At 42.8% G+C, this 14516-nt stretch overlaps 1 protein-coding gene across 1 annotated transcript in view; it reads left to right on the top strand.

The window, feature by feature from the left end:
• Positions 1–1559: 1559 nt before the first annotated feature.
• Positions 1560–14516, top strand: part of CP (ceruloplasmin) — a 48090-nt gene continuing 35133 nt past the window's right edge. The window contains exons 1-3 of the mRNA XM_084847255.1: positions 1560–1815; positions 7125–7369; positions 8489–8701. Coding sequence (XP_084703381.1) covers positions 1661–1815; positions 7125–7369; positions 8489–8701 — 613 coding nt within the window. The 5' untranslated portion in view covers positions 1560–1660. The remainder of the gene's footprint in view (positions 1816–7124; positions 7370–8488; positions 8702–14516) is intronic.

The raw sequence follows: 14516 nt of genomic DNA, 5'->3' as shown, positions 1-14516 counted from the left end.
TACCCCCTCCTATCCCCTGCTTTGGGTTTTTTTTTTTAATTAAGGCATTATCTTCGAATAATCGTGGCTTCTCTGCGATTTTTTTCCCCTAATTCAGGCAGGACCTTTGAAGATTTGAAAATTTGAAGATTTGAAGCTTGACAGATTTTCTTGAAAATTACAAATTTTACCTGCGACTAGCACAAATGCCACTGGACCTAAATGCCTGAAATTGGGCAGGTTTAATCAGATCTATGGGGGCTATCAGGTCACCAAATTCCATGTATTTATCGTACAAACTAAAAAAGCTATGGCCATTTCTGTTTCCAATGCAAGTCAATGGGAAAATGTAAAAAAAAAAAAAAAGGCAATTAGGACAGCTCAAAAGATCTGGGGCCCGTACCCAGGTGGGCTCTGCCCTAACTACGTCCCTGCTGGTGAGTTGGGAGGGAGGCGAAGCTACAGTAAGATCTGCAGGATCTTAAAGCCTCTCTGTTCCTGCTCCCATGAACATAAGCAAGCTAGATGGGCTCAGAGGTCTATCTAGCCAAAAAATACCTTTAGGGTGCAATTCTATGCATGTTTAGACAGAAAAAACATGCTACAACTCCCAGCATTCCTCGGCTCGCTCCCACCATTCCCTGGGCAAGCAAGAATAAGAAAAATACCTGTATTTCCTAAAGATAACTTTCTGTTCTGCAGTATACCGATGTTGTCAACAGACAAAATTTTACTAGAATAGATAGATCCATCTGGGTTGATAAAGCCTAGAGTCCATCTTAAAACTGCATATTGCTCTTGGGATAATGCAGAGTGTGGAATTTCTCATTTGACACTCTACGACAGGGGTGTTGAATCTCGTGGCCCCAAAGTGGCCCAGATGTAGTCCCAATCCAGCTCTTTGAGGTCCCCCAGATGGCCATGCCCCCTTTTCCTCGATCGCCAGTTGTGTTGCGGTTCCCTGCCTTCTGCGTGGTTTTTTTTCCAATTCCAAAAAGGTTGAAAAAATGCCTTTCTTAAGGCTTAGTTACTGGCGCTAAGAGCTTTAAGCTGGTATATTTGGCCCCCAAGAGCTTCTCTAAAATTGAATCCAACCCTCAGGTTGAAAGAGGTTTGATACCCAAACTCTACTGTCATGTTGCTAAGCTTCTGTGGATTACCAACTGGTTAAGAGCTGTTGTTGACCAAACAAGCAGGGATGTAAAACAAACCTTTTGTAAAAATGCCTCTATATATACTAGTATGGGTAAAGAAAGAAAAAGCTCTGTTGACATTTGACAACTTTAATATTCATCCATTACCGAATGAAGGGGAGCTGGGTCATCATCCTCTAGTTTGAAAGCAAAATGTAAAGTTCCCATGTTGTGAAATACAGGACATTTCAGGTGTACCAAATGCAACTTCACATGGGGGAAAAATCCAAAGACTTTCACCAGAGCAGGGGCCCTGTAATCCTTTTGATTGGGAAAGTTTCTCAAACACTGAAATTAAAAGAAAACATTGTGAGTGGCCGGTCATGACCTGCCCAAGTTACTGGCATCAAATCTATCTGTGTTTTAGCAAGCATTGTGCAAACTTTCAGTCTATTGAACTAAGTAAAGGTAAGCAAAGGGGGGAAACTCTGATCTTATAAAATGAACATGCTCTTTTATTAGTCCATTGCATCAATAAGGGCCAGAAAATGAAGTTGTTCGTACTAAGCCACTTGCTGGCTTGTTGCTTCTCACAAGCCTATGCAGTACATAGAGAATACTACATTGGGATTGTAGAAACTGATTGGAATTATGCACCTGGGACAAAGAACATCATTTCTGGAAAGCCTTTTTCAGAAGAAGAGTAAGTGATACACATCTTTTATTAATTGCATTGAAAATAAGCATTTACTTTTAGTATAAACGATTTTTGCGCTATTGATTTCAAAGGGGTTTTAGTCAATTAATATTCCATAATGATCCAATGCAAAGCAGGGCCCCACCTACACGAGCCATTTACTCTGGGGTGGCTGTGATTAGAGGTACTTTGGGACATACAATGTAGTTGCCACTTCGCAGCCATCCGTGGTTTTCACCTGGAAAATGTGGATTTCCAAAGAGGTGTTTTGCTGCAATGTTTTTGGTTTGTTGTGGGTTTCCCACAGTTGTGAGCTGTCTATCCCTTCCCCGAACCGACTTCACATTTTGTGGTGGGAATGTTGTAGACATTTCTAGTGCTTGTGTCACTCTGTGATGTCCCTTCACTCCTCCCCGTTCCTTCGCTGCTGCACAGTTACAGAGGCATGCAGAGGCATGCTCATTTATTCAACCACACTTTCGCACTCCTTCGCAGCTTCGTATCTTTGCAATGGCTGCTTTGGAGTCAGTGCCCAAGGGCCGAGGAGTCTTGGGGGAGCAGAAGACCAGGACCAACTTCAGCCACCATTTTGGAATGATGGGTAGGCATGTACCTCTCATGCCTTGGCATTTGCAAGCCAACGTGAGAGTCTTGGGCTGGAGAACTGCCAAACACTTGGCATAGTAATGAAGGAGCAGACAACCCACATTTTACCTAATGAGGAATGGACAGACACAACAGCACCCCTAAAATACAAAACAGCCACTAAAACCCAAAGTGTTGCACCCTCATGCTCACGTGCCTGTGCAGCTGTGCATTTAAATATAATGGTAAAAAAAAGAGGGCAGAGTGGATTTTCCTGTCTGGGCAGTCCACAGTAAATCGCACGTGTATAACAGCAGCAGAAGCTAATTCGCAGCTGCCATGCTGCGCAGTTACAACAGAGTGAAGGGTGAAAGCGGTGCCATGTAGATGGCCCCCAGGATACAACTCCAGTATTTGCTATGGTCATGCAGAAGAGGACATTTCAGTAGATTCAGCTTTTCTAAAACTTGCAAGACAAGTTGTGCCTACCAAGATGTTATATTGTACAGCACTATTAAAGGTAAAGGAGCCGTGTTCACCTTTGCATTTTAAAACTAATTTTATGTAAGAAAAAAGGTGATTCCCTGGGAAGGGAGAGCTTATTTCCAGTGCCTAAATTCACACCTAAAGCCAGTTCAGCCCAGAACTTTTGTGGTGAGGTGGCCTAAGCATGTGGGGAATAATCAAAGAACAGAAAGGATATAAATATAGTTAGCTCAACCTGTTTGGAGGTATTTAATTTATTTAATTGTACTATTTCTTGATGACCAACTGGGTAGAATACTATCCATATGTCCACAATGAAAAGGGCTAGAGAGACATTAAAAAAAACACTGAAAATTCAGGGAAGGACCTGGAATGTTTCTGATGTGGGGGCAGGACACAGCCCTGGGCCAGTTTGACATGCAGGAACAGCCACTGGTTCTCCTTCCTTTGGCTTCCTCTCTAAAGGAGAAGAGGGGCAGCTCTCAAGATACATCTCCCTTCTTTTTGCATGGATGGAGGAGGGCCCTGTACCACCACTGCTGGGATCCAGTGCAGAACTCACAGTGTACTACTGCACCTTTAATCATGCCTGTCTGCAACCTGGATAGGCTGGCCATGTGTCTTACTTTACAGAGGAGAGTCCTCTATTTGAAAGACTGCCAGAGAACCATCCTCTATTTGAAGTTGTCCTCTGTTTAAAGGGCAGCCCTGTCCAATTCCAGTTTAAGGGCTTCTTCACTCAGAGCTTTTAGCCTGCTATTGAGATTGGTTACTCATGGAAGTTTGCGGGTCCTTTAGATGATGTCGTTAACCTCCAGTGTGTCTCCCGCAGTAAATTACCTTTATTCCATGTTTAAATAGATCAGAGATAATGAGCTATCAAATTACCCCGCTTGCATTCTGGTTGAGTTCCCTCATGAAAAGAGGAAAACCCGCGATAAGAGGAGCTAGACCACAGTGCCATCTAGTGGCTGTATAATGAAACATATGGAAGACTCAGATAAGGGGGAAAAGGAAGGGGAAAGAGGGGGGAGGAAGCATGTGTAAAGGGAATCCGTTGTGATCCTGCATTTAAAACAGAAGCAGAACGCCTTGTTTTAAATGCGGGATTTTAGGCTGGTGTAGAGATGGAGTAAAGATAAAGCATAAGAATGGTTGTCCATCACCAGGACAGCAGACTGAACAGGCAGGCACACAGGTCACCTGATTACTGTCTTCTGTACTATGGCAAGATGTACTGCATTTCTATTTAAATTATAATAATTATTTCTAAATTTGCATCTATCCATATAAATTAGCACATGCAAATTTTATGCAAATGTGTGTCCTCTTTTTTTGGTGATTTATGAGTGGCCACCCTAAACCCAGATCCCTCAGGCTGGTTGGGTGAATCAGCACAGAATCAATGACTTGAGAATTAGCAGTGGTCTTCCAAGAAGTGAAGTTGAGGTCATGGCTGCTGCATTCCAGAAAGGCATCGAAGTGGAGAAACCACAATCTGTGTCCAGAGAAGTGTTGAGTGAGCAGGAATCAAAAGCAGAACGTCGACAAAGGGGAGCTCTGTCAAGGTTCACCTCAGGCTGAATGCATCAAAGTTCCCCAGGATAACAGCACAACAGTCATCACAATGACAACGGCTGTTCTAGCATTAATAATCAACAACGTTGATCCTGGCATTAGGCCATCTATTTGTGCAACCCAGGCATCGTATACATCAGGCTTATTTTCTGTGCAGAAAACAGGCAGGCAAGAAAGGAAAAGAAATCCAAAGAACTTAAAAACACTAATGCCTCACTGGCTAGCAATAACAATACATTCACAAAGTATGTCTGAAGAGGAAAGTGTAAGGAAAGGCTGAGCAGTGTCGACAGAAGACATACAACAGACCTTCACTGTCCTTGTAGGCCTGCTGTTCTATGAGCTCTCTGACAAATCACAGAGGCAGAGGGTCAAATTCCTTCTTGGTGAAAATTCACTGAGAGCAGTGACGTTCCACGGGGGAAAGGCTTTAGCCTCTAATGCTTGATGTTTCCCTTTTAACCTCAGCTTAAACCCTTGGAGCCCTTGGGAATTTTAGCTATGAGGCAGTGTTTTTATGAAAGCTATTATCTTTGCAGGGAAAGCGAAGGAAAAGGACACAATGCCTCTGTCAACAGGAAGCCTTACAATTAAATATGAATTATTTGGACAGACCCAAGAAGAGCCAATAACAACATGCACCTCCAATTTAATTTGTGGCTCACAGAGCTTCCTGAAAACAAGCTCATAACCGACCATTTGCAATAACATTGGTCTCCTTTTGAAACTGTACAGTCCCCCAAATCGATTGGAGTTTGGAAGCAGCACCTGCCAGGTAGCATTGCCAGGTTTCCTGATATCCAATCGCTGAGATAAAGCAAAGCCTGAGAACAGTGGAATGAAACCTGGAAGAGCAATGGGCTTGCGCCTTATAGAACAGGGGCACAGGTTATTCGTTCTGGCAGGGAGTTAGCCTTTGCAGGCTATGGGGTCGGAGTATGGCAGTATGAGGTGGCTCAGAGAGTGAAGCCTGGTTAGAGTAGCCACTTGCACGTTGCCAAAGAAGAGGAAATGCATCACCAAAAAAGGGCAAAAGATAACACCAATTTGCATATGCAAATTTATATGTATAGGTACATATTTAGAAATAATCATAATAATTTCTAAATAGAATTACAAGACATCTCACCATAGCGGAGAAAACTAAGTAGGTGGCCTGTGTACCTACCTGCTCAGTCTGCTCTTGGGGGGCTAACTATTCATGGGCAACTTCAAGGCCCCTGCTATCCCCTCCTTATGATTCTTTGACTTTAATCCAGACTTGGACTGGACTTCAAATAGAGGACTGTCCTCTGCCAGCTCTCCAAAATAGAGGACTGTCCTTTGTAAAGAAGGCCACCCTGCCACCCTAGGTCTGCTGCTCATTCATTCGCTCTCTTTCTCTGGCCCAACTTGCACCAGTATTCAGTGGGAGAGCACAAGGCAGAATTCTGCTCCATCTGCTCATACTTTGTAACAATATGAAGGAACTAGCGGGTTCTGTGTGAATGGGTTGTGCTCCCTGGGAAGAACCAGGAAGTAGATCAGGGCAACAACCTCTGCTTCTGGCCTGGGGAGAGAGAAGCCACAGTCTGAGAGAGCTCTGTGGAAAAGCCTCTTGTTTAAATAAAATTTAAATATTTGTTTATAAAGCAGAGTGGTTGATTGTATAAGATGCAATCTACCAACTCTGAAACACTCTTGACCTTGCTTGCCTGCACAGAGAGGACAGGCAAAGAGGCTACAACAGCAAGGGCAACAAGCTAGGAGGCTCCAGGAGTCAGTGGACATTCTGCCGGGGTAGGGGCCTTGGAAGGTTCCCTGTGATGCCAACCCCTGGCTCCAGCCCTGTTCTTTACTCAACACGTATCTTATTCTTTCACTTTAGGTGCACTCCTGCGATGGACCCAAAAAAACATTCTGCCCCTTGTTTCTTTTGGCCTGTCATCCCAAAATGTTACTCCTCTACTAAAGATGCTGAGAACAAAGCTAAAACCTTGAGACTTGGCAACCTGGGACAGGGGGAAAAGCAAGCCGGAGCAGCTGCCATTGCTTAATTTCCTGAATCAGTGATGAATTTAAAAGTATGGTGGTGGTGGTGGTGGTGGTGGTGGTGATCTCTGAGTTGCAATAACATGACAGGAAAGTGGGGATGACTGAGTAAAAACTATGGCTAAGGGGTTTTTGGATCCTTGTAGATCATTATAAGAAAAGGTTACTGTACCTTTAAGAAACAACTTCCTGTTTGTGAGTCCTGGTCATATGATAAGACCTGGCAGGGAGATGGAGGGCTGGCTTTGTTCTCTTTCACATTTATATTTTCTTTGGCCTCTAAATAGATCAAGAAATCATTTATTTATGATTTCATTGCTGGGTTTTGGATTTGTTCATTTTGATTTTAATTATGCTGTATTTTATTGTGTATTTTTCTTTGTAATGTATTATAATATTAATAATAATATTATTTAATATTGAATACAAATAATTAAATATGTATTAATATTATTGCATATTTTAACCCCTTGTGCTTTGGGGCCCTCAGGCAAAGAGCAACAACGAAATATATATTGATAGCTATCGTGAGACCTACAATATTTGTTGTGTTGAGAGCCTATGCTTAGCGGTAATTCTTGTAAACAAATGTATTTTTTAAAAAGGACCTAGGATTATATGATTCTGTGTTTCAGGCATGCTAGTGCCTTTCTCCAACAAGGCCCAGACCGGATAGGAAGCACATATAAAAAGGCTGTATACAGGCAATACACGGATGACTCATACAAGAACATTGTTGAAAAACCTTTGTGGCTGGGCTTCCTAGGCCCCATTGTTGAAGCAGAAGTTGGAGACAACATTACCGTCCACCTGAAAAATTTTGCTTCGAGACCCTACACTCTTCATCCCCATGGTGTCAAATACACAAAAGGAAATGAAGGTAGGATTCACCCGATGCTCTTCTCACAAGACCTCAGAAAGTCCAACTGAATTAAAAAATTCCTGTTAAACAGAATAGCATAAATGGTGTGTAGACAGTGGACACCCTAATTTCTGTGAAGAACATACCAAGTTTCAAAGTAGCCAACAGACCACTTAAATCAATTGAACTAGTCTGACAAGTTCAAATGTAGATGGATGGATTTTGAGATGTTCAATTGAATGCAAGCAGTGGGGAGAGCAGGATTAAGGTGGCAGAAGCCCCCATATGGACCTATGTGTGTTGATTTTAAGGTCTGAAGAGAGCCCCTGCATGCAACTGTATGGGATGAGTGTAGGATTCTCTCTCTGTGATCAGGAAATCTGTTTTTTCAGAGTTCCTGATTGCATGGAAGATCCTATTCTATGCACAGATGGCTCTGTTCACAACAGCAAATGTTCACACATAGATCAAGGGGTGGGAACTGCTTCCATTATCCCATTTCACTATGAAGATGTGAATAGGGCAGGGATGTTGAACCTTGGGCCTGTGCTTCAATCTGGCCATCTGGGGTCCTATTCAGGGTTTCCTGGATGGTTATGTCCCGTTTCCCTGACCACTGATCATTTTATGGTTTTCTGGCTTTTGTTCTGTTTACCCTAAAAGGTTGAAGAGCCTCTTAGTTACTGGACCTAAGAGCTTTAAGCTAAAATATGTTGGGTGGTGGGTTTTTTGTTTGAATTTTGGCCCCACTTCCTTTTGCCTTCAGCCCTGCCCACCATTGCAATATGGGCCCCCCGAAGAGCTTTTGTGAAATTGATTTCAGCCCTCAGTCTGAAAGAGGTTCAGTACCCCTGGAATAGGGTTTCATTACTGGTAGACACTCTATGACTCTGTTTTCCTGTTCCCATCATTGGCTACCTCTAATGTTTCCAGGCAGGACGGAAAAAATGGTAGCAGAACATTCTTTCTTGATTCAAAAGGCATGTTATAGATATACACTGAAAATATGTGTTCTCTGGGAAACATACAAGTAAAAACAAATTAAAAATCACAATTAATTAGCCATAATAAGACAACTATAAAGACAAAACAAATCAGTATAATAATATTGCTTGCACTATTTGTTATATTTCCTAGGTGCTTTTTATCCTGACATGACCTCAGGTTTGCAAAAGAAAGATGATGCTGTGCAACCAGGAGAGCAGTATGTTTATAGGTGGACTGTTACTGAAGATCATGGTCCAGCGGAGGGAGATAATAACTGTGTGACCAGGATTTATCACTCACATATAGATGCCCCAAAGGATGTTGCTTCTGGGCTTGCTGGGCCTCTGATCATTTGCAGGAAAGGTAAAGGATATGACAATAGAAGGTGATTGATTTTGTGGCCATTTTGATCCCATCAAATGGGAGACAAAGTATTCTCCATTCACAAGTAATGAGTTGTGCTGCTGAAATTTTAACTGATGTTTCAGTTTCATATATATTAAGTTTCACATAGATTATGTGCTTCTCATTTCCCTGAGCAGTGAGAAGATCTGGGGGCAACACTACCCAGGTTTTTTTTGTTTCCATTGGAGGAGAAAGCACTAGAGATTTACAGCATTTTAAAATATTATTTCCTTTATTCACAAATATAGAAACTGGGTTGGATCCAGACTCTGCCTTCCATTGATGGAAGAGCTCTGCTTATGTAAGGTGCTTGTAGTAATTGGAAACTATAGAGTTAAATGTTGAGCATCTCTACATCAGCCTAAAATCCTGCATTTAAAATGGGGCTTTCTGCTTCGGTTTTAAATGCAGGATCATGACAGAATCCCTTTACACGCGCTTCCTTTGCCCCTGCCCTTTCCCCCCTTATCTGAGTCTTCCATATGTTTCACTATACAGCCGCTGTGGTCTATCTAGCTCCTCTGACTGCAGGTTTTCCGAGGGAACTCAAGTGGAACACAAGCGCCGTAATCTGATAGAACACTATCTCCAATCTTTTAAAAAATGAAATATAGGTCATTTAGTGCGTTAGATGCCGTGGAGGTTAACAACGTCATATAAAGGACCTGCAAACTTCTGTGAGTAACCAATCTCAATAGCAGGATAAAAGCTCCATGTGAAGAAGCCCTGGAAGAAACAGGGATACATTTGAAACAACAAAAAATGCTTTTTTATGAAGCCTGAAGTTCAGTACCTAGGTTTTAAGATCAATATGGATGGAATTCATACCATGGCAGACAAAGTAATTGCAATTGAAAAGGCACCAGCCCCACAAAATACGTCAGAATTCCAGGTATACCTAGGGATGTAGAATTATTATCATCAATTCTTCCCAAACCTTTCTGGCCTGCTAGAACCTTTATATTACTGCTTAAGAAAAGGAACATCATGACACTGAGGAGACAGACAAAGAGGGGCTTTCCAAGAGTCTAAGAAGTTACTCAAATCTGCAGAATGTTTAGTCCATTTTGACCCCACCAAAGAAGAGTTGATTCTGTCCTGTGATGCTTCATCCTATGGACTAGGAACCATTCTATCCCATAAAATAGATTCAGCAGAAGAACGGCCTATCGGTTATGCCTCCAGGACACTAATTAAAGCAGAACGGGCCTATTTTCAGTTGGAAAAGGAAAGTCTAGCTATTATATTTGGCATAAAGAAGTTTCACCAGAATCTGTTTGGGAAGCCTTTCACCATCATAACAGACCACAAATTCTTGGTGAGGCTATTTAAAGAGAATAAAGCAATACCCACAATGGTTGCTGTCCAATTACAGCAATGGGCATTGACCCTAGCAGAGTATGAGTACAAGATCCTCTACAAGGCAGGCACTCAACATGGGAATCCTGATGCGCTCAGCAGATTACCACTTTCAGAATCGGCCCCTTCTGAAGAGCACTCTGGGGAAGTCATTGCGTTGTTAGAGTATCTGGAGCAGACCCCCCTGAAGGCCTTCCAGATCAGGAGCTGGACTCAACAGGATCCTTTACTATCATGGGTAATGTACTACATCTTACGGGGATGGCCAAAACAGAATTCAGGAAAAGAATTTCATTCCTTATGGACAAGGAGTACAGAACTGAGCATAGAGGATGGCTGCATCTTGTGGGGCACACAAGTTGTGATACCTCCACAAGGACACCAAAAAGTGCTGAAGGAATTACATGAGGCCCATCCTGGAATTGTCTGGATGAAAGCTCTAGCTTGTAGCTATATCTGGTGGCCACACTTGGATGAAGACCTGGAAGGAGTGGTTAATCACTACTCCCAGTATCAACAGCATCAACAGACTCCAGTACAGGCCCCCTTGCACCCATGGGAATGGCCAGGGCAGCCTTGGTTTCATTTGCACATAGACTATACGGGCCCCTATTTAGGGAAGATGTTTTTGATCTTCATAGACGCTCATTCAAAATGGTTGGAAGAAGTCCACAACCGCAGAAGCAACTTGTAACAAACTTCGACAGACTTTTGCCATATATGGCCTGGTGATGGTAGTGGCCACTGATAATGCATCCAACTTTATGAGTCATGAATTTAAAGACTTCCTTAACAAAAATGGGATAAAACATATTCAGACCTCACTTTATTGTTGGACTCGGTGGCCTTGTAGGCCCCTTCCAACCTTACTATTCTATGATTCTATGATTCTGTGATTATCACCCAGCTTCAAATGGTCTGGCAGAAAGAGCGATGAGGGCTTTTAAAGAAGCGATAAGAAAAATGACTATGGGAAGTTTAGAAGTAAAATTGGCTCGCTTCCTTTTGAAATACAGGACCATACCTCAAACCACAACTGCTGATAGGAAGGAGGATAAGGACTCATCTGGACTTACTGAATCCTGACATGAAGGGAGAAGTGCAGAGAAAACAGACCAGTAAAAAATGCCTACATGATTATCATGCCAAATAGTCTTGGGGGTATACAAAAAGCTTCAGTACCCACCAACCTTGATGGATTCCAGGCAGGTTCCAAGCACAAATGGGACATTTATCATTCAAAGTGGTCAAAGTAGTCAGGCGATGTCAGTATGACATCCGCGTACAAGAAGAAAACACACAAGAAGAACCAGAGCATTCACCTGAAGGGAATGAGTTTATGCCAGAAGTGGAGCCCAGGGAAAATACTGAGCTTAGTCACGGGGGTCCGTTAACAAAAACTGTCAGTCAGCAAGTCAGAGACACTAAGGATGGACAGATACCTCAGGAGCTAGAGCCTACTCCTGAGGAAAAGTGTTATCCAGTCAGAGAGTGAAGGGCTCCTGATTATTTGAAGGACTATGTCCGAGTTGTGAATTGACGGGGGAGAAATGTTAGGGATGTACAAATCCCTTACCTTGCGTCTGCGGGAGGGTCTGCCGGTGGCGGAGGCAATCCGTCCCCCCCCCCCCGGAATCCTTGCTGGCTGGCTCTGCTCCGCGTTAACTCCATGGAGCCGCCGGCCAGGTCTGTTCCGCCGGCGATACGGCCGCCATTGTCCGTACCACTGCTGGGCGGAAACAGGAAGTGATCCGAACGCAAATGGCATCTGCAATGCCATTTGCGTCCCTGCTTTTTCACGCGATAGGCTACGCAACTATCTATGCAAATTCAAACGCGTAGCCTATCACGACAAAATACAGGGACACAAATGGTGTCGCGGACGCCATTTGCATCCGGATCACTTCCCGAATGGAGCTGCCAGGTGGGAGGATTTGGTCCGCCTGGGTCCGGGAGGCGGAGGTGAGTACATCTGTTCCGCCACGGACTCCGGGGGGCTGAATTCAATGGAATTTGGCCTCATTTGAGTCTGTGGCGGATTCCGCAGACATCCCTAAGAAATGTAGTAATTGGAACTATAGAGTTAAATATTGTCTCCAGTTATTATGGGTTGGAGTTAAGATTCCACCCCTTTAGCTTGTGCTTGTGCTTACTTTTGTTTTCTTATCTAGTTCAGTGTTAGCCTGTCCCTCAGTAAACAGCCTCTTGTCATTTGGGCCTACAAGTGAATACTCCGTGTCATATATATTTCATAAATGCGAACTTAACAGTGCCTCTGTCTGAATTTTAGGGATCCCACCCTTCCCACCCACATCACAGCTCATCCCATTCAGCAGGGTCCCCGGACCCTCTGTGTCATACTTTCAGAGGCCTGAAAGGGCTGCCATGGAGAAGAGGGGCAAGGAAATCCGCTTCTGCCAGCCCAGTTGCTCATGCTTAAATCTGGATCCAGCTGCATAAATGGAAGCGAACAGCATGTGCATTCTTGCCAGACAGTAGATCCACTACCACAGGGTTCCCCTATCTTTTTGGACCCATGGGCACATTTGGGAATTTGCTTAATCAGTGGATTGCTGCTTTGGCATCTATCTGTCGCTTTTGTGGATCTAAGGCTGCATCTTCTTCAGCAAAAACTTTTGTTTCGTGTCTCTTGGAGACCACAAAGTCTCTTCAATAAGGGATTGTTTAATTTGGCTAATTGCTGGCTGTATAGTACAGCTAATGCTTCTTTTAAACATATGTTTTGGCAATGTCCAGCACTTGCTTCTTTTTCGGGAGGAGGTTATTACACGGATAAATTTTGTACTGGAACAGTCTTTAATATTCACTGATGTACTTGCCCTTTTAATTATTTACCTGTTTCATGGAAATTAACAAATGGTCAGCATGAATGGATTCTCCTCACCCTTTTGTCAGCTAAAAGACTGATATTACAACATTGGAAGGATAAACACCTCTTATAATGCAATGGATTGAGGACCTTACAATGCTTCTAGTATTTGAATGGGTGGCATATAGATGCCACCTTCAAATGGACACTTATTTGGATATTTGGTCCGCTTTTATTGAAGCCTATATATAATTGCTAGAAAGTTGTAAGCATTCCATATGTATTCATTGCTATACATATATATAAATCCATGTACATATATTAAAAACAGGGGCAGGGGGAATTTTAAAAAGTTTTGCGGGTGCCCATGGGGCCACATTGGGGACCCCTTCTCAGGCACCATTTGAGGTTCTGGCACCTGTGGGTGCCATGTTGGGCCCCCCTGCACTACCAGATCTCCAGAGCATGTCACCCTGCACCCCAAAATGCTTCTAGCCTTCAACCGACTTTCAGCTCTCCCACTGCTTTTGCCTGCCCCTAGACAGATTATTCCAAAAATTGCTTCTTTTGTTTCTTCAAACACACACATACCCCCCCACACACCATACTTAAAGCCCCTTCTCTTAGTTTGGGTATGCCATCCTCCAAGCTTTGATAGCCTCCTCTATTCAAAACACTCAAGAGAGGTCTTCCAACTATTTCTGAACTATTAGCGCCTATTTAGGAACCATCTACCATCCATCCTGGGCCACTAACAAGCAATCTCTCCAATAAAGGAAGGTTGCTCAGTTGCCATAATATATAGAAACACCAATCAGCCTTAAAGGCGGCGTATGAAATTTACCTTTAGGCTGTAGTCCCAAATGTACATACTAGAGAGTAAATCCCATTTACCTTAGAGTTGCTTCTGAGTAAACTAGCTTAAAAATGCATTGTGAATGTTACTATCTTTTCTATATAGATGTACAAAAAGTATTAAAGACAGTCCCTTGGGCTGTGTTTCAATTGGTATCATACTCTGACATGACCAAGAAATGGAATTCAAGTTGGAGCTATGCAAAATGCAGCAGCCAGATTGCTTTGTTGACCATATTACATTGATCTTGTATCAATTGCACTGGCTGCCAATCTGTTTCTGGGCACAATTCAAGGTGCTGGTTCTTGCCTAAATGGCTTGGGACCAGAATATCTGCAAGATTATCTCTTCCCATCTGAACTTGCCAATAGTTTAAGATCTTCAAATGTATTTCTGTGTGTCCTACCACCAAGACTGGTTGGGTTGGTGGGAGCACAGGTTAGGACCTTCTCTGTGGCAGGACCCTCTTTCCCAGAGGAAGTTGGGCTGGCCTCTTCTGTGTTCAGTTTTACATGGGCTTTTAAAACATTTTTTGGTCCACATGGCTGTTTAGTATTTTAACAGTATTAGTTCCACACTCTGTTTTTAAGATTCTTTCCTGCTCTTAATTCTGCTGTTGGTGCTATTTTAAAGTTTTTAAATAGTTTTAAAATTTGATTTTTTGAAGATTTTAAATAGTTTTAAATATTTTTTAAAGTTTTTAAATAGTTTAAAATGTTTTAACATTG

This window comes from Heloderma suspectum, chromosome 3, assembly GCF_057233095.1.
Source record: "Heloderma suspectum isolate Gila_16-S chromosome 3, 16-S_ref, whole genome shotgun sequence".
In the NCBI taxonomy this organism is placed as follows: Eukaryota; Metazoa; Chordata; class Lepidosauria; order Squamata; family Helodermatidae; genus Heloderma; species Heloderma suspectum.
This window is presented reverse-complemented; position numbering and strand designations above follow the sequence as displayed.